The sequence below is a fragment of the Oxyura jamaicensis genome, chromosome 10 (assembly GCF_011077185.1).
Source record: "Oxyura jamaicensis isolate SHBP4307 breed ruddy duck chromosome 10, BPBGC_Ojam_1.0, whole genome shotgun sequence".
Lineage (NCBI taxonomy): Eukaryota > Metazoa > Chordata > Aves > Anseriformes > Anatidae > Oxyura > Oxyura jamaicensis.
In genome coordinates this window covers 19,604,207-19,624,123 of record NC_048902.1, presented here as the reverse complement: position 1 = coordinate 19,624,123, position 19,917 = coordinate 19,604,207, and the positions used below count along the sequence as shown (strand labels likewise).

The 19,917-nt window shown below is 40.8% G+C and overlaps 2 protein-coding genes and 1 non-coding gene across 5 annotated transcripts in view; 2 read left to right on the top strand and 1 right to left on the bottom strand.

Annotated features, from left to right (window-relative positions):
• Positions 1 to 6,055, bottom strand: part of MAP2K1 (mitogen-activated protein kinase kinase 1) — a 38,645-nt gene extending 32,590 nt beyond the window's left edge. Inside the window, exon 1 of one of the 2 annotated variants that reach the window (XM_035336312.1) lies at positions 5,835 to 6,055. In XM_035336312.1, coding sequence (XP_035192203.1) covers positions 5,835 to 5,914 — 80 coding nt within the window. In that variant the 5' untranslated portion in view covers positions 5,915 to 6,055. The remainder of the gene's footprint in view (positions 1 to 5,834) is intronic. The other variant, XM_035336311.1, reaches the window with a different exon arrangement.
• Positions 6,056 to 12,716: 6,661 nt separating this feature from the next.
• TIPIN (TIMELESS interacting protein) lies at positions 12,717 to 19,887 on the top strand. Of its 2 annotated transcripts, none has more exons than XM_035335887.1 (7): positions 12,717 to 12,979; positions 14,114 to 14,207; positions 15,082 to 15,157; positions 16,174 to 16,296; positions 16,834 to 16,888; positions 18,320 to 18,517; positions 18,669 to 19,887. In XM_035335887.1, the coding sequence occupies exons 1-7, from the start codon at positions 12,847 to 12,849 to the stop codon at positions 18,845 to 18,847; spliced, it is 858 nt and encodes a 285-aa protein (XP_035191778.1). In that variant the 5' UTR covers positions 12,717 to 12,846; the 3' UTR covers positions 18,848 to 19,887. The 2 variants fall into 2 exon arrangements, with proteins under 2 accessions (XP_035191778.1, XP_035191777.1); XM_035335886.1 differs by having other exon boundaries at positions 12,727 to 12,979; positions 16,834 to 16,897.
• LOC118172454 lies at positions 17,397 to 17,533 on the top strand. Its single transcript, XR_004753711.1, has one exon.
• Positions 19,888 to 19,917: the final 30 nt, after the last annotated feature.

Below are 19,917 nucleotides of genomic sequence, written 5' to 3'. Positions count from 1 at the left end.
AGGCTTTTACTTTCACCTGTTTTATTATGACAGATCATATGCTCTATTAGCTTAATTATTAAAATGCTATTTCTAATTCAATGAAGGCCTGTGCCAGGCTCAATAGCATTCATTTTAAATCTGCTTAAGTATGTTTTAAGCTAAATTTGGAGGATTTAGTGAATAACAAAAGACTCACTTTACTTAGAGTTATCTAGCATTTATGACTGCATGCCCAATATGCACTCTCATACCACATGTATTTCGGAGCTTGGCTAATCCTTCATTAGCAGAGAGAAGGGCAGCTTTTTTCTGAAAAAAAGCTTTCTCATTTTTTCTTGTAAATATTTACAGGTCCGCTGTAATTCCCTGTACACATGCAACCCGATAGCAATCTTGCCAGCTCAGTCATAAAATTTCAGGACCTAATCTTCCAGAACACGACATGTACACAGAAATCCTCTGAAGTCAAAGGAATTCCATACAGGGGCTGCCTCTATCAGAGGCTATTTGGTTTTAAAAGCAAAAGAAAAGAAAAACAAAACAACAAAAGCAGGGGTGATCCAGCAAACATTAAAACAAACAACTTGGTGAAAACCTTCCTGTCATTTCATCTAAACTCACATCCAGGAAAAGCAATCCATAAAAGATTTACTCTCTGCAGGACAGACTCTGCTGGAACGAGATCTGTTTGAGAGCAGCCTACCGATCCTGCTGCTCACCTCCCACCATTCCAGTTTTCAATGCAAGCCTCAAAAAACAAATAAAAACAAATCAACCTCCCATCCCCACCTACTCCTACAAAACCCAAACTGAAGTTCCCTTGAGAAAGATGCTGAAAAGCATGAAAACTGCAAGACACATCACTAGCAAGCAACTTCTGGAAATGTCAATACAAATGGAAGTTCAAGCCACTTCTGTGTAATTCCTGAATTACTCTTTGACTATCAGATGCAGGCAGTTGCACTCAGAGGTCATGCCAGCTATTTGGTGGCTTCCTTAATGCAATTTGAACAGGATAAACAGAAAGCAACAAGAAAAAGCTCACATTAAGAATTGAAGTATAGTTTATGACTGGATTTTGCCAGTCGATTTCTAAGAAATTACGCGTTGCTTTGAACAGTTCTAAGCTGAGGATATGCTGCAGTTAAGACAGAATGCATGTAAGCACCACTGCCAACAATTAGGTTCAGAAAATTTCAGAAAGCCTTTGGACTTTGTTTCGAGACACGTCCTGTGAAGAAATACAGTCCCTAAGGTGGTAAAAACCTGCAGCCAGCATGTTCTTATAGTCTCAAGAACTTACTTTCTTCCAGCACATTAAAAGATGACAAATTCCACATTCCACTTTTCCTTTCATTTGTTTTTTTTCCACACAAAAGCAAAACAGAAACATTCTTTTGCACTGTCTTTAGTGCCAGTCACCAAGAACGCAGTCCTGCTCTGCTCGTTCCACCTCACATCATACCTTGCTCTGTCACAGCTGAGACTTGCTTGGCACCATCCTCCTGGAGCAGAGACTGAGGCTTAGGCTTGATTTGGGAGCTAGCCGCTGTTACCAAAATAAATAAGTAGTTGTGGATTTCGCAATTCTTTAAACAGATGGAAAAAAAAAAAACAGACTTCAATTGCGACCACCTTTTCTATATGAATGCTTATACAACACAAAAAAGTGATACCACGTTAAGAAGGTTTTAGTCCCAGGCACTTCTGGAAGGTTCAAATGATAGTACCAGAGGGAGCAGCAGTCTTTATTTACTCAGTAAGGTAACAAAGCGAGGCTTTAGAGCAGTTCTGCTAGTACGTGCAACCAATGGACGGGCAAAGCAATCAGAAAAATCTCTTCTGAAATGAAAAGTTTTAAGCTGCGACAAACTTTAATACACGCTCTCAACTGTAGCAGTAATCTCTTCCATGACAGACAAATGAACTAAGGAACTCATTATAAGGCTCCATCTCATTTTGTGGCTCATTGGATTGTTGCATTCAGTGACAAGATGTTGTATTGACTATTTACTTCACATTTTCCAATAGCATTTTTAAATAGCCTACATTACAAGCCAAGGCATTCTGTAGTCACAGCCTCTCAATAAACATAAAATCCATGCCCTGAGATCTTAAATTACCTTTTTTTTTCCCTATTTGTACCCTTCTGGACATGGGAATTTTAACTGGCAGATTTTCATCCAATATCCTAAGGTCAGTGGGACGCTTCAAAACTCACTGCACAGCATAACACATAAATGATAGGTTTTGGTGAAGAAAAAAGTACCGATTTTTAAATAAGTTTATATTCCAAGGCTGTAGCTATGGAACTCTTGCATCTTGTGCCTTCTCAGTCAAAAGCACTTCAAGTAAGGTGACCACATTTAGATACTTGCATTTTTGATACTTGCTAAGACAAGACAGTGAGAGTTCTATTTTGGCATGGTTCGTAAATACCATACACATAGCCCTTACCTGACCTGGCATTTATTGGGGTACCTAGAGCAAGGTAAAAACTAGCCGTGCTTGTCTTCACTGGCATTTTACATCAAAATAACTCCCTCGTTATAATTCCCTTCCTTCTGCTAAACTGTTTTTGTAAAGATGTAATTAAAAGTGACATGGAAGTAACTTTGTTCTCATGTGAACAAAATGCTTATTGTAATACAAAATCTTTAAACATACCCTCCTGCCTCTTTGCAAAGCGTCTACTTAATATTGTGTGTCTAGTTTGGATTTAAATAAACCTAGAAATTGAGCAACAACTACCAGATATTCAAAAGGATGGAAACCTAAGCGTGAGAGGAAGAGAAAGTGGAGATCTTGTTCTTGTTCCTTTTGGCTATTAAGACAGGGAACTATCCTATCACTTTCAGTCAGAAGGGAAGGTGCATCCCTTTTACTGTATTCAGCTTTCTTTCATTTTTCTCCCATTTTCTTTGCAAAATCCTTGCACATGCATACCTGTGCAGTTCCAGAAGTATCAGAATTAAATTAAGCCTGCAGCTGGCCAGCGTCATCCCAGCCTCATTCCGATGATGTAAAGCACCAAGGAGCTCAAGAAGAGCAGCACGGGGTCAGCTCTGGGTAACTACTTCTCGGCAGGAAATGTCAAAAACAGAAGTTCACAGCACAAAAAAATCTTGTAATACGTGTTCTCTATTGTCCACTGAGTAGCTAGGGATTTGAAAGGCTCCAGAGAGCACCAAAATACACTGCACAGATTACTGAAGTAATAACTGCATGTAACAGCTACAAATAACAAAAGCTGTTGTCACAGAAAAACAGCATGAAATTGAACTGAATGTGCCGTATGCACGTATTTAAATTGCAAGTACTCTACTTCTCCTTTATAACACTGACAGGATTTTTTAGAAATAATTAATGAGAGTGAGGATCGAGCCTCCAATGCACACTTCTTAACGCACCACCCCTCACCCTACAAGCATTTGCTCACTCCAGTCAATGAGATCCCAATGCCAAATAAGGATGAAGACAGAGGACAAGACAGGCATGGGAAGCAAGACATCCTCAGCCACCCAGTCCCTTCTTCTTTTAGTTTTGCCTTTTCCGCTTCCTTTCTGCCAGAAAGCCCAAGTATCACATGCACCCATTCCCAAAAGCATTAAGCTTTGATATTTTAAAACTAGCATGGGTATGTGACTGTTCAGAACATTACAGAATCTTCTGACCCACAGCTAGAAAGTTCCCGGTTTCTGACATAAGATAACTGATGGCCAAGCAGTACCTTTCTGATTTTGGGCAAGCCCTACCTTTGAGCCTAAGAAACCGCCTTCACACATTTACAGAGAGCAATCGTATCACCTCTCACTCAGTCTTCATGTTACTTAACTAAATAATTCGAGCTCTTTTCATTCTCTCTTGAGAGGTTCACTTCTCTGAAAAAGAACAAGGAAGCAGCCAGGATCATTTGCATCAAAGTGACAGGTTTGTGTATGGTGGAAGCAAATAAGTAGCTCGAGACTCACACAGCCAAAATTCCATTAAGTCAGGAACAAAGCTTCAGAAAGTGTTAATATGGTAGTCTGCAGCTGCATAACATACTTGAAACACTTGACCATGTATACAGACTGACAAACACCTCTACAGTTGATTTCAAGCACTGACCAGAGGGAAAAGCTACACTGCAGGAAAAAAAAAAAAAAGAAAGGTTGCAGATAAAAAAAAAGACCATTTTCAGCTTCATTCCAAGACCATTTCCAAATTCTGATATTCTGATGCAACTATGCTTTGCAACTTAAAGTCTTTCACAATGAGGATTTGTATACCCTCATCCCACAAATAAATTAATTCTGGCTGTTTATGGGACACCAGGTTACTGGACTTACTTTTTCTCTAAGCTGCTTTTTTAAAAATACTTTACACATCTCTACACTTGGCAAAAGCCAGGTATAATACTAACGTATAATAAAGAGCAAAGGTCTAGGAGATGCATATGCCAAATAGCATACAAAACAGAAAATGCAGCAAGACTCTTCATTGGTGTAAGCAAAACTCTGCACTCCCATCAGTCTCTCTGTAAGTTTCCACGAAGTAAATGAATAGCAGACGTCTACGCAATTTCAGATGAAAACTGTTTCTTAAACAAATAAATGTTTAAGACATGCAGTACTTAATACGGTACTTGTTTGGTGCTTAACATTTTGGTAGCACAATAAGCAACAGGTATATCAGATTTATTCCATAAAACAAGACCAGTATGCAGGAGGGATCCCTGCAAACTGTACCAGCTTATCTACAACTGCCTTGAAGAAAACCACCTGTAAGGTGCTATACAGACAAATATAAAAACAACACTTTTCCCCTATTGATCCAGTGCAAAAACTGTATCTAAGGATTATGTTCTGAATATTATGCAACCAGGAATCCCTGCCATAAGATAGTTTATAAGAGAGCTCACCCTTCAGTTCATCATCAAAAGACTTTGCTAGAAACATCACAGCGGGAGCTGTGAGATACTGAGTATATTCTGAGGTTAAACAAGGTCTGAGCCTGCCTGAAAACGTAGCAACACCACCACAAGCGGAACAATTCAGAGCCTGACACTTGTACATCTCAGTGCAGCTCTGTACTGCATATCCTGACAGTGCAGTACATAAGTACATCGGAGCTCTGCTTATGTATCCAAGAAGAGCGAAGTAACCATACAGGGAAAGGAATGCATCTCCAACACGCATCTCTATTTCATGCCTCCGTTAGGAGCTAGTCCATCACCTTAACCTAAAGACGAAGCAGTGAGCACAGACCTGTTAACCTCAAGGAAGCTCCTTTTGTAGCACTTCACGGTGCTGCCATTGCAATATAAAGCCTAACTACCATGCGTGCGCTCAAGTGCTACTTCGCAAGCAATGCTTTAAAAAAAGCATGCCCATGATTAGCTTAGACTTACCTTCCTTTATTTTGTAAGGTGTAATGCTTACACTAGAGACAGGAAAACTCAAGAACATCTTCTCCCAATGCACTCACAGATGTCCCTAGCATAACATACTAGTTACTGAGAAACAGCTTCACTGACATTAGCTTAAAGTGAAAGAGGGGATAGATAACAAACAAAACCCATCACTTTTCCTACAAATTCGCGACTCCCAGTGTAAGTTCTCCTCTGCACACACATTTACGAGGAAGGCAGAATTTGGCCCTCACCCCATAATTACATAACCCAGCCATCTGACAGACGCCCCCCAACATTATACCCTCTTTCCTCGTCCCCTCCTCTCTCACCCTACACCCTCCAGCAGCCGCTGACCGCCGGGGGAGGGCCCCGTGAGGCGCCCCCCAGGGGCAGCCCCCCCTGAACGGCCCCGTTCTGGGACCCAGCCCCGCAGCGAACCCCCCCGGGCCTGACTCACTCGGCGGCGCTGGTCCCGTTGACGGCGGAGCCATCGGGCGCGGGGTTCAGCTGGATCGGCCCCGGCTTCTTCTTCGGCATGGCGGCCCCCGGGCGGCCCCCCCCCGGTGCCGGTGCCTCAGGCGCTGCCCGGCCGCCCCCGCTCCCCCCCCCGCGGAGCGGCCCCGAGCTGGTGCCGGCGGCGCGCAGTGCCCGTGCTGAGGCCGCGCCCTTCCTCCGCACCGCGCCTGCGCGAGCCCCCCCCCTCCCGGCAAGGGGAGGCCAAGCAGGGGCATGCGCGCTTGCGGAGGGTGAAGCCGCGGAGGAGTTATGCCCTCACAGCGCTTTGCCCTCACCTGGAGAGCTGGGGGGAACCGGGGGGGTCCCGGGGGCAGAGCTGCGGCCGCGGCCTGCCCTGCTTTGCCACACTCCCCGTGGGGAACACCAAATCTCTGCCGCCTGCGAGACCGCGTTCGGTTTAAGATGATTCAACTTTCTCAAAAACCCAAACCAGTTTAAAATAATTTAACTTTTAAACCACCCCAAATCCTCGTTTCTTTCGTTCCTTTCAAACCCCAGCTGCAGGCGGCCGGGGGCGGTGGGCCAAGGCCGAGGGCTTGGTGAAAGCCTCACGTCTGCTTCAAGGCTTGGCGAAAGTTTTGTGGGTTGCACGCTGCTGGTGCTGCGCTTCTCCTTCAGAGAGCTCTCACCACGACCGAGTGAAGCAGCTCCGTGCAACGAGCCCCAGCATCCTCCCCGCAGAGCAAACCACGTTGCTAAGCTGTTTTGTGAGGCTGTTTGTTTACCTCCCTCCTCAATGCACCCAGACACGGGAACTGCCCTGTTTATAATCACAACAAAACCTCATGTCGGGGTACTCACAGCTGCTAGTATATATATATATATATATATTTACCAAAGTAAGTGTCTGCAGTAAAAATGGAAAAGGAAACTTACACTCAGAGAACAGTGAGTTATAAAGAGGAGAATGAATACGAAAACACAAGGCTAAAGGTGTTATTCTCGCTTCTCTGGACTGTTTTATTTTCTGTAGCTGCTAGGAATGATCAAGTTTGGTCACAGGCGTTTCATGCTTAATGGGATTGTGGTTTTGTGTGTGTGTGTTTCTGTGAAGTTCTGACTCACATCACTGTTTGGGGTTTTTTGTGATTGCATTAGTTTAGGCAGCCAAAAGGTAAAACAAAAATGTTACTTTCCAGGCGCTCTCTATCATATATTGGCATACAAAAGTGAGAATATGGCTGAGGCAGTATGCTTTATAAAACAATTAAAAAAAACAAGGTTGTATATTGGCATTGTATGTTATGAACCCACTGATTTTTTTAACAGTTTTCAACATAGAAGTCCTGAACTAACAAAGAACAAAGCTGCAATCCTACTCCACGGAGGCATCAGTGTGTCTTATATACAGGTTGTTTCAGGGAGAAATACACCAACAGAAATATGAAGTTAAAATTCCAGAGAACTAAAGCCACTTTGTCGCTGAAAAAAAAAATATCCATCTTGGGATATAAGCTGAGTGCTGCCTTGCTTTAAAATCAGCTTGCTTCCAAATGCCTACAAAGCACTGCAATAGAGGAATGTGAACCAGAGTGCTCAGAGCAGTGGGAGCAGAGGGATGCTGCTGGGAAGCAGAGGCAGTCGGGTGGGGTGGGGACGTGGGGGTGTCTTGCGGCAGCAGGGCCAGGTGTGGCGGGTGCACCTCGTATGGCTGAAACAACACAGCTCGACCTGACACACCACATTTACAGCCTGGGATGTGTTCACAGGGCAGCAGCGAGCCTTACCTTCGGTAAGAGCTGAGCACCCTCGCTCCTGTCCAATGGTGGTCTCAGCTGGCATAGGTAAAACTGCTGTAGAGTAATGTGAGTCCCTTTTCTTCAGTCACTATCAGCGATCTCTCCGTGCCAGTTCTCTTCCTGAGAAGGAGAATTTAAAGATTCTGGTCATTTACTTGTTTCCTCAAGGGGAAGCAATGGAATATTGGTGTACTACCTACGGACCTATCTGGATCAACAGAGTTGGCTGGGTATTCCGTATGTGCGGTGCTTAAAACTAGGATGTTTGTATGCTAATAAGACTCAGGAGGAGTTACACGTATTTGACTTGTGTGAATACAGTAATCTTAAAATCTTGCCTCTGATGCTGAGATGCTGTAGACACATTTGGTAAACTTTGTGCTTCTTTGGAAGGTTAATTTCTCTTTGTCTGAATCCCGGAGAAATTAGATGAAAACTCTGGGCCTGCACCCAGAGAAGCTATGCATCAAGAAGCACTTGCAAATTTCTTCTGCTTTCTGACACAGCTGGGAACCATGCAACTGCAAGTTCCTGTACTGTACCGTGCTCTGATCCACCAACAAATGGGACAGAGCTACAAGAAAAGACTACAGTTATTCTGAACTTCAGTGGTAAACAAAATCTCCCACAGAGCCATGAACCAAGAACTGAAGTAGTTCTGAGCACCACGGTGCCAGGGCAGTGGTTAGCGGCTTGGTACTGGGCAGAGGAGTGACAGCTCAGTTCCTCTGGCAGTCCCAGCACTGACTGCTGCAACTGGCATTGTGCTTCTTGGTTTTGTTTCTTTTGCCTCAAGTGAAGAAGCCTTTTGAAGCTATAGTCATTTTCCTATACAAGGCAGGCATATAAACACAATATTTAAATAACTGCTTCAAAATGTGAACAGGTTTTACACTCCAATGAGCTGATTCAACCATAAATTATTATAGAATAAAACAGGATTTGTATAGTTACTTGAGAATGTTTATGTATCATTTTCCTTTTTTTTTGCCACAGGATTAAGACACCATGGTAAAATTGAATCACTAGCATTTACAGTAACTCAGAAGTAGCAAGTCTTTCTATGCTAAAATCAGTTTTTTTTTTTTTTTCTAATGAAGAAATTGAGTTGTAGATGAGGTTGTTTTTCTCTGTACACAACTGTGTGGGGAAACGCAAGGACCCCTTTGTCTGGAACACCAACCTCCTCTGCAGAGATATTTGGACTTAACTAGGAAGAATTTTAGTTGTATGTTGTGAATTTCCACGTAGAGTTTTAGTTATTTCCCCCCTGTAACAAAATTGTTTTTTCTCCATCATAATAAACTACATACTAAACATCTACACAAACAGGTGAATGATTGACATACCTACTGAAAACACGTTTCACTATAGAGAAATTCTGAAACATAGCAGGAAAGAAGCATGATTCTGTGATTCATGCATCATAGATCTCTCTAGCTGACTGTAGTCAGAGTGAGTTCTGTAACAAAACTTACATTGGAGATACTTTGTATGAACAACTGTCAATTCCACATTTTAATGTTCTATCATCTTCAAAATTAAAATAATCATTCATTATAAAAATAATCAAAATAATCAGTCATTAATGCTTTTATAGAAACTGAAATTATGAGCAAGGTACATTATATATTATGCAAAAATGCTGTATTGTTCCTAACTTCTTGCGCATTTTTAAAATAGAAAGGATTGAATTACTATTTTCACAGCTCTGCTATTCACAGACATGGTCCCCCCATCCAATTCCAAACACTAAGAGACAGCTCCCTCCTCTGGAGCATGTTACACTTGCATTGCAAACAGTCCCGTGGAATCTTGGAAAAATTACTGAATTCACACATCTGTTTTAGAGACCCTTTGACCTACAGACAAAACAAGGGGATTTTTGAATTGACTGAATACAGAAATAAAGGCATGGGTCTCTACTGATGCCATACGGAATCGTTTCTGTGTAATGGTTCTGCAGGAACCATATCTGTGATTGCTCTTGTCATCATTGTCTTCCACGGGCACTCCTGTACCGCTGGAACCTTACAGAGACCTAAGAGATGGGTGGCCCCTGGGCTTTGTTCAAAATGTCACAGGACACCTGCTTTGTCTTTTGTTGGGGTTCATAGTCAGTAATGGCCCTCATGCGGATCTATACAGGCAAAGCATTATTTCCTGAGCTCCCAATTCTCCTGTATATGATTACAGAGTACATTTGAAATGTTTCAAAATTGTTATAGATTGGTTTGAACTTCTGTAAAACAAACAGCTTTAACTTCAGTAGATTTGCAACTGAAAAACAAGCATATTTTCCAGCCCAAACCAAAACATGTTTTGGGAATTCAAATATTCTCGGTGGGAGGAACTGCATTTTGCTTTCTGAACAGGTGTTTCTGAAGGTGGATCCCACAGGAAAAGATAAAGAAAAAATATAAGGTGGCGTGATCTCTGTGAATGACTTCTGAACAGGCAGACATTCTGATTTATTGATTCTAGCACCACTGGAAATAAATAGAACTGAAATACGTCCCTGTGAACAGAAATGCATCAAAGGAGCTTCTATTCATTATCCCCTTTTTTCCATCATGGAACTAGCCTACCATTTTTTTTCTAGTTTCTTGCATGAAAATGTGATTATTGGATACATTAATTGCACCACTGAATTATCCTATTTTTAAAACTTGATCACCACAAAAGATGCAGATTTTACTGCCAGAACAGAAGTATGCAAACTTATTTGAAAGATTTAATACTTTGTAATCTACTTAGTGGCTAACAGAGCAATTTAAGGAAATCATTAGTCCCAAAAGCATCAGAATGTAAGAAGCCTGATTCAAATTTGAATGGAATTGGTCTACAGGATCAAAAATTATTAGAAGGCAGCTGAAAGACATACTTTCTTTCAACCAGCCAGAGATCACAGTCTTTCTTGCACATCTTATTTTCCTCAAGAAGCAGAGATTGAAAAAAACACTTTGGATTGGAACACTATCTGAAATGTTGAGTAGTGTACCAACGGCTTAAAAATTAACATTTAAGATGACTGCATAAGATTTATAACCCACAAATATCTGAACATTTCTACATCTGTGAGGTCTGATCTCCCACTAACACAGCTACCCTGGTACCAATACAGCCTCCTCTGCCAAGGGCTCACTGGATCAGGAGCACTTCCATTGCATGAACAGCTTTGCCAATATAAAACCCTCCAAATGTAGAAGTAGCCAATCATCAATTTTATGGATTTTCTCTGCCATATATTATGTATAACATAAAATAGGAAAAGAGACGTTTAAAATAAAAAAAACAAAGTGCTAATTTTCAGCAGTTTCTCTAATTATATAACACTATTGGATACAAAAATAAACAAGCAATGCTTCTGTTTCACCTCAACTAGAAACCAGAAGTATTTTCTAGAACTGAGGCAAGGTTTTCTTTTTTTTTTTTTTTTTCCCCTCTGGCTTATTATTTTATCAGCATGTGTCTGCTTATTCATTTCCTGGGGGGGGAAAAACAATAATCAATGCCTGCTGGCATATGCTTTTCATTTAATTAGGAACATAGGAGTGGAAAGAACCACCTAGGACATCAAATCCAATCTCCAATTAAACACTCTTCAAAAATATTGATTAATCAGTTGCATAAATATGACAAGTTTTATAACACTGTACTCCTCTACAGAGATTGTAAGTGATCTTCCGCTTTAACTCTTGGATAGTATTTTTTTATACTTCTCAAGCACTTTTTAATATTCAGTACCTACCTGCTCTAAGACAAACACCCATCACAGGACAAAGCTCTGCCCATATAGACCAGCTGATGTGGTGAAACTTAGCTCTATCAAGTTCAGTTGCCATTACCTAAGAATTTAAAAAACAATTATTTCACATACAAAAAAAAATATGCGTTAAATATTAACGAGAACATTGAAGTGAAAAGATGTATCACACAAATAGTTGTAAGTTTGATATTCAGGCTACACTCGAAACCTAATTCTTTTGTTAATAAACATTTTTAATGCAGAGGGACTATTAATTCCAATATGAAGAGCTCTCTATATAGAAATTGGATTTTCAGTAATTTTATGACATCTTTATAGTGTTTGGGTTGGAAATTAGCAGCACTTGATCTATAATAATCAGAGTATCTCTGTGTATATTTTTCGTACTTTGTATTGAGGAAAGCAGTCACATCTAAAAAGTTCAGAAAAATGGATTGAATGCCAATAAACGCGTTCACTATATTGTGTACTCCTGACTATAAAGGATGCTCCTGCATTTAGGAATACATGTTTTAAATACCTTTAAAATAATTTTGGCTAAAGGGTAAAACATTTATGCTTTAAATTGGAATGACAAGAAATGTCTCCTCATTTCCAGCCTGAACCTCCCCTGGCACAACTTGAGGCCATTCTATCTAGTGAGTCACAGAAGAACTCTACGACTCAAAAGCAAAAATAAAAGTAGGTATGTGGTTTTTTATAAAAATAAAAAGCAAAAATAAAGTAGGTATGTGGTTTATTTCGGCACCGGGCATACGCAGGATAGTTCCCAAAGCTATATATAACTTTATATATGCAAGATATATATATATATATGAATTTGCAATTCATATATATTTATATACAACTTTATAACTCATTTTGATTTTGAGTTGTAGAGTTCTTCCACGAATCACTAGCCCTATCGTTGGTTATCTGTGAGAAGAAGCTGCCCCGGCTCCCCTGAGGGATCTGCCCCCAGCCCGAGGCCGGCCGCCATTTCATGGCCCCCTGCGGCGTCCCTCACAGCCCGGACACCGAACGGCCGAGCTTCGGGCTCCCAGAAGGCTCAAAGGGCGTTCGCACGGAGAATGGCCGGAGAGCTGTCCTGAAGGCCTCCTCCAGAGCCAGAACATCGCGGAAGGCTCGACGCCTGCTATGTTAAAACGCCAAACCCCTTCCCCGAGGCGCAGCAGCCTGCAGCCCCCCCTCACCTGAGGGGCTGCGCCTCAGCACCCAGCCCCTCCCCTCCCTCTCAGCCTTTTGGCGCCAAAAGCGGCGCAGCAGCCCAGCGCATGCGCCCTGCGCCGCGGCCGCTCTCCTCAGCTGGGGTCTCGCGAGATCGGCGGCTCTCGCGGTGTCTCCCTGCAGCGGGTACCGCGCTGAGGTATCCGGGCGCTGGGCTCATCTTTTTCAAAGCTGTGGTGATTCCTGCAGGAGGAGAACGAAAACGTTCGTTTCTGGCCATGATAGACCCTTTGGAGAACAATCTGTTCGATCTTCCCGATTACGAGAACACAGAAGACGAAAAGTTTCCCCCTCTCCCGCCCCCTGCCTCTCCGGGGGCGGCCGGGGCTGACTGGGCTGAGCCTCGCGGAGGTAGGAGGGTGCCGGGAGCCTCCTGGGCTGAAACGCCCGGAGACCGGTGTTACGGGGTCGTGCTGGAGCTTGCTGCATAAAAATAGCCTTGTATAGCTTTTAAAAAAAAAAAGCAGTCAACTCAGGTTGAAGCTGCGCTTGATTCTGTGTATTTGTACTTGTGGGAAAAGTTCATTTTTGCAGGTTCCATGGAAGCATGCACACGCACAAGAATGTCGAGTGTAGCATTCCAGCTGGAATTCAGTAGTTCTTGTAGAACGTATGACCTAGAAAACATCCAAGGCACTTCAGGACAGTAAAACAAATTACTTGTATTCGAGAAGATCTTAATGTAATCCAGTGTACTGAACAAGCTAATAGGAAGTATAATGGCTTTATTTTTGCTATTATTTATAGTCAATTATGAGTAAAAATAATGTTAAGTAAACGTTGTCCTTGGTCCCTGTTATGTCTGTTCACTAGAAAGGATCGGTTTTGGTTGACTACTGTTCTTTGATGTGTGAAAAGGAGAGTTCTAACTCGTGAATTCCTGATGCTCAGAGTATCAAAATGTTAAACAAGAAATCAGTGTAATAAACAATTATTTATTCTGAGATGTGATGGACAGTGGTACCTTGTCTGTTGCAGTCAAGCATACACACTAGCATTAATCAAAAAAACGTGATGTTTGGTTCTTAAAGGGCACCCCATTGTGTTTATATGTAACCTCTTTATTTTTGAAGACTGTACTAGAGTTTTAGCTCTTTCACATTTCCGTGGAAACTTTGGGAAACATCATTTTTGTTTACTGATGTTTTGATTATTTTTTTTTCAACTTTTAGAATTGGAAGAATCAACCCTTGGTAGATTTCATCAGAAACACAATATAAAAGTTCTAAAACTAGGTTGGCTGGAAGAGAAATTTTCTCCTTTGCTAGAAAAGTTGATTCTTCCGAATAGCAAGAGATTTATTTTCTTACCAGACTTGCATGAGAAGGTAGATGAAATACGCAAGCATTTATTTGGAGTAATATTGCACTGGAATTCTTGTGACTATTGCCCTTTAGATAGGGTAGAAACTTAAATTTTATGTAATATAATTCCAGTTGGTGCCATTTGTGCTGTGTACTTACAATCTGTTATTTTCTTTATTAGAACCAGATGGAAACCAGCAGTCACAGACAAAGGATTCTTCTGCAGCGTCACGGAAAGCAGTTAAAAGATCAGTACCTAAATTAGATGCTCACAGGTATTATTGCATAATATTTCTTTGATGAGTTTGGTGTATGGCTGTGGCGTAGTAATTAAGGTTACAACAATATCTGTTTGGTCGTAGCTGAGTCAAATATCAAGGATTTTGGAGATGAAAGTGCTTGTGTGCTGTATCTCAACCTTTTGGTCCTTGCTTACCTATATAATGCTCTTGTTAATCTTAACTTTCTTGAAGTCTCCTTGGGACTTAATACATGACTAATAATTTTGTTAATAGCTACTAATTATTCATGCATAGGAGTCTTCCAGCTGTATCCTCTTTACTTTGCTTTAGACGTAGTATTGCGGAGTGCTTTAATTTATTTCAAGCGTGTTTCAAAATAAATTCTCGGTATAACAGAGGCTGTATATAACAGACGTTAAAGTATGCTTAACACCTGTCTTACTTACAAACTAGGTAAACTGTCTAAAGGATTTCAGTATTTTCCTTGTTTTTATCACCAAAATTGCTCTAAGTTCCTCATTAGCAATAGAAAGCATCCAAGCTTCCAATTTCCTTCATTTTAAATATACTGATGAAGTTATTCAATGATACCACAGGTGGTGCTTAGATCTTGTGTCTAACAAGATACTTGGGCAGTATAGATACTAGAAATGACTGTTCCATTTTCTTGCCATGTACCCAAAATCAAAAAGCAGCTTGGACTAGGAGTATATGTATTGTGAATTTTGAAAACTGTCTCATGTCTTCAGCAGTCTCTATTGTATTTCCTGTGTTTTCTTAATGGCTCCTAATTCTGCATCTCTCTCAAATAGAGCTCTGTAGCTTTAGGCAATATAAGGGAATGTGGATTTTTTTTTTCTTTTATTAAAAAAGAAATTTGGCCTTCATATAACTTCACCTGTTACAGGTTAGTTTCAGAAAGAGGACTTCCTGCCTTAAGACACATGTTTGACAATGTAAAGTTCAAGGGTAAGGGGCATGAGGTAAGACATAATAAACTTCTGAGTTATTTCCTGGAAGATTAGTCTAAATTGATAGATTGTTGCCTCTCTGACGTGGGGAGGATTGATACCAATCTCTGGTTAGCCAGTTATGTGCAAGGGGCTTTCTAACAGTATTTGGATGTACCCTGCTGGGGTTTGTAGTGACAAGCTTAAAAAAACCATACAAGACTACTTAACAAAAAGAAATGTTTTGATCTTAAAGCTTTTTGCCTCTCCTTCAAAACTAGAATACCATGTCTGTGACTTCCTGTATCGTCCATAGAAAGAGGTTTTGGGAATTGGAACGGGCTTATAAGACTTGTTAATATATCTGGGATGTCTTACCTCTTTCTTTCATGATCATTTTCCTCTGTAAGTGACAGTCTTCTGGCTGTTGTGACACCTGCATCCCAAAGTTTTTGGTATCAAAAGTGTATGATACAGCAGTATTTTCTCTATAAACTGCTCTATTGTCTTGGATGTGCTTAGCATACAGACACTGGTTGGCACACTTGCAAGAATGCCAGCGTATCTCTGGTTTCACAGAACATTTATGGTATAAAATTTCTTTTTACAAGTGGAGGCACAAAGAAGCTGGGCAATGCTTTTAATCTGACCAAAAATCTTTATCAGCTAAGGTTATTGAGGTGTATGCTTTTCTGTGTGTTCTAAATATCAAAATAAATGCCAGCCCCGCACCATTAATACTGCTTTTTTAGACTGAGATCACACCTAGGTTGCTTAAGGGCAACTTTTCAGAAGCCATCAAATGTTTCACCGTATATGCAAATGCTTTCCCTGAGCTCTTATCGCTATTTTTCTCATAGCTTGAAATTGCACTCACAGACTTCATTATGAGAGGAATGATTACCCAAGCATTCATATTACTTACATTTTCAAGAGACTTTCAAGCTGCAGGTGCTTAATCTTTTTAGAAACATTACTATCATGTTTACTTCTGCAGTCTGCTGACTTAATGAACTTCTAACAGCTGGATATCTTGTTTTATCTTTAAGGCAGAGGACTTGAAGACACTTATACGACATATGGAACACTGGGCTCATAGATTATTTCCAAAATTGCAATTTGATGATTTTATTGACAAAGTAGAGTCTCTGGGAAGCAAAAAGGAAGTTCAGGTATGTATTGTTCCTGTCAGTTTGTCGTCATGCAATGTGCAGTAGCCTAAGGAACAGGTTTACAGCAATTATACAGCAAAAGGTGATGTAAGTTATACATGCTGCTTAGGTGTATAACATTATTTCAATTAATTTCTCTCATTCTCTCATTTTAAAAAGTTATTTCCAGTGTTTGAAGTATTTAAGGCATCTGACATTTAGATATAACCTTTATTTAACGTTTCAGAGAATCTGCTTCAACTTTTACGGGGTATCTTTACCAAAGCAATTTGCTGAAGAGTTCTGGAACTCTTTTTATGTTTGAACTTGCAAAAGAAGACTTATGAAGAATGCTGCTTCATTTGGCTAGGTGACAGATTAAAGGCTAGGAAAACAATCAGCAACATTGAAGCTGAGGGTCAAACAGACACGTAATGAAGGGAACATTATTTTAGGATAATAAAATGTAAAGAGAAATTGTGAGTACTATTAGAAGCATACCAACATAACATGAAAGATTTTGTCACAGGTGAAATATTAATTTCTCTTCATTTGCAGACCTGCCTAAAACGGATTAGACTTGATCTTCCTATTTTATCTGAAGACTTCACAAGCAATGAAGGTATGCTTGTTAGTTGAGTGTCTTAAAAACTTTTCTTCCCCACACCGACCAGAAATTAATGACCATGATACATTTTTCTATTTTAGAAGAAACTGTTGAGTGGTCCTCTATTTTTAAAACCAGGCTTCTGGTGAGGGGGGAAAAAAAAAGAAGCTTCTGTGAGACTCAGAACTTCAAAACTGAACTGAGACTGAAATGCTTTCTGTAGATATTTAAAAGTGCATGATGTTTTTTAGATAAGTCAGAAACAAACAGGCCCTTTTTTAAAAAAGAGGGAGCGGAGTTCACCTAGTCATTTGAAAGAAACTTCATTAGCAGAAATGAGAGAATTTTGTAGCCCTTCCTAAGGTCTGTTGCAGGTTTTTTCGCTTTTGCTCTGATTGCTCTTGAAACAACTCTCTACCCATTGTCTAGTTTGCGTTCACACCTGGGGAATGAGTTACCCAACACTACAGCCTTGCCCTACTTGTGGGTAAAACTGGGGGGTGGTTAATGCCGCGTGGCTGTCTTTGCTGTTGGCTGCATTTGCTAGAAATGGAATGCAGCCGTAAGCAGCCACCAATAGTGAAGTCAATGGTTCCTGCCGACAGTGTCTGTAGAGTTATCAGATTTTTCTGTGCGATGGTTCCATACATCTGTATTTCAGTGCAGTGCTGGTGAATTCTTGAACCGTGTTAGCCGGTGTACTGCTACAGCTGGTCAGTCCTCAGCTGAAGGACTTGTCGGTGTCTTGCATTTTGAAATAAAAACTCCATCTAGGGTATTGTATTAAAAAAAATCATGTCAGCTAACTTCTCTGTTCATGGGCTTAAAGTACTGCGGAGGCACAAGCATATTTGGCCTCAGGCACTCTTTCAAAAGAGTGCCGTGCCTTCTCTGTGGGTGAAGTTCTGTGACAGAATCTGACTGCCTCCATTTTGTATGTGTTCATCTTAGCAAATGATGAGTAAATATTCTGTAATAGTAGCACAGTGAACTCAACTATAATGTCTGTGTTGAATCTGTCTGATTCCTGTAACTACTCCTTACACTTTCCAAAGGGGTGGGAAGAAAAGTATCTGGCCTTTTGGTAAGAACAGCCTGAATTTACTGTCCCTTCCACTGTCAAGCACGGCTTACAATTGCTAACTTAGTACCCAGAGCTCTACTTCCCTTAAACTTGGGTATTTATTACTGAAGTGTGTTTGGGTTCTTCTGATTTGTTTTATATCTTGAGTATCAGGAATATGGACCTAGACAGATGATTGTAAGTTAAAACTAAATCACAGAATAATCTTCAGCTGTCATACTGATTTTAAAATGCAGAACATAATCAGAAATTATTTAAAACACTGACAGATATTTAGCAGTAGAAGCCTCTTTGTGTTCAAAGTGCTGCTTTCTGCCCCTCCTCACCCTTTTACTCCTTCAATCTTAATCCAGATGGTGCAGGTGAAAGCAATGGACTGGATACAGCCAAGGAAGAAGTATTTCCGCTCTCTGGGAACGTAGGAGAATTGGATTCTCTGCCTGGTACAACTCTCACAGAAGAGCAACAACAGCGGATCAAGAGGAACAGGCAGCTGGCCTTAGAACGTAGGCAAGCGAAGATGCAGTGCAGCAGCCAGTCACAACACAACGGTAAGAATTCTGACTGAAGTGTTAATGTAATGAGCTTAGACAACTGAGCTCCTGAGTCAGGAGCCGTGATTTGGGTGACAGAAACTGCAGTCATTAAACACACAGCAGCGGTGCTTTCTCACTGTGGGCCATCTTGTTTTTCTTTTAACAGAGCTCTCTCCTAGCTACCCAGAAGAGGAGGAGTTTAATACCCCCATTGCTCAGGACCTGGCTGATGTCACAGAAGACTCTCAAGTTACTGTGCCCACGGTTGCTGTTACAGAAGCTGAGGACAGAGATATGGAACTGGAATGTGCCAGTGAAAAGCAGCAACCTTTTCCCAGCCCTTGAGTGACTTTCTTAACCTGGTGGGATGTTTCTGCTAAGTACTGTAGTTTTTATTGAAAAGCTGCTGGCTTTTCACACTCTGATTCCAGAAGCCCAGGGAAGCCCTAACCGTGACGCCTGCATGGTTGGGCAGAACTTCACACTGTTTTCTTCACACTGCCGCTGAATTGCTCCATATGCTGGCAAACAGGACACTGTTCTTCATCTGCATGGGGGACTTCTTTTGTTGTTCAGACATCGTTTAGGAAATGTTAATGAGTTTTCTGGCCTACTCTGACCTTTTCTTACAGTTGATGTCAAACTGAACAAACTGAGATGTTGAGAGGTTAAGTTCGTATTCAGGTTTTTAATGAAAGATATGTAACAGGAGTGTTAAGTCTGAACAGGCATCCTGAATTTTTTTTTAACTCCCTTATCAAGTACCAGTATCTTGTTCTTACACAACAGAAGCTATTAAATTTCAGAAGTCAAACTTGAAATTCTTGTATGAGGCTGTTACACTACCAGCACTCAAACCATAAAATATACTTTCTGTAGAATGAACAAGAAACTCGTCCAAAGTTCTCAGCATTATGGTAAAGCCCTGGGACTGCCCTCTCCAGCAGCATGGGGTAGGCCTGTTCCTAACAAGCTGGATTTCCAAAAGTTGAATTAACACATGAACTGCAGTTAGGACAAGAACAGCCTTTACAGCAGGTGAAACAAGTTCATATCAACAGCTGTTATTTTATGCCAGCTGGAGAACTGCAATTACCAAAGGCTCTAGATTAGTGTGACTGAGTTCCCTGTTTATATGCTTGTAGTCAAGAGTTAAACTTGCTAAACTGTGGTGGAGGGGAATTAACAGCTGTAGTAAATAGGAAGGCACCAGGAAATAATTAGGTTTTAAGAACTTATTTTATGGAGAACAAGTAACTTTTTTTGAATGGCAGTTGAAAGAATTTACCACCCACTCTTAAATCTAGAAGATGGGATTTATCATGTATAAAATCTTCTCAAAAGTCACACGTATTTCTAATCATAAAAATAATTCTTACTTAAAATAGACATCTAGTTTATCTTAAAATGACAAG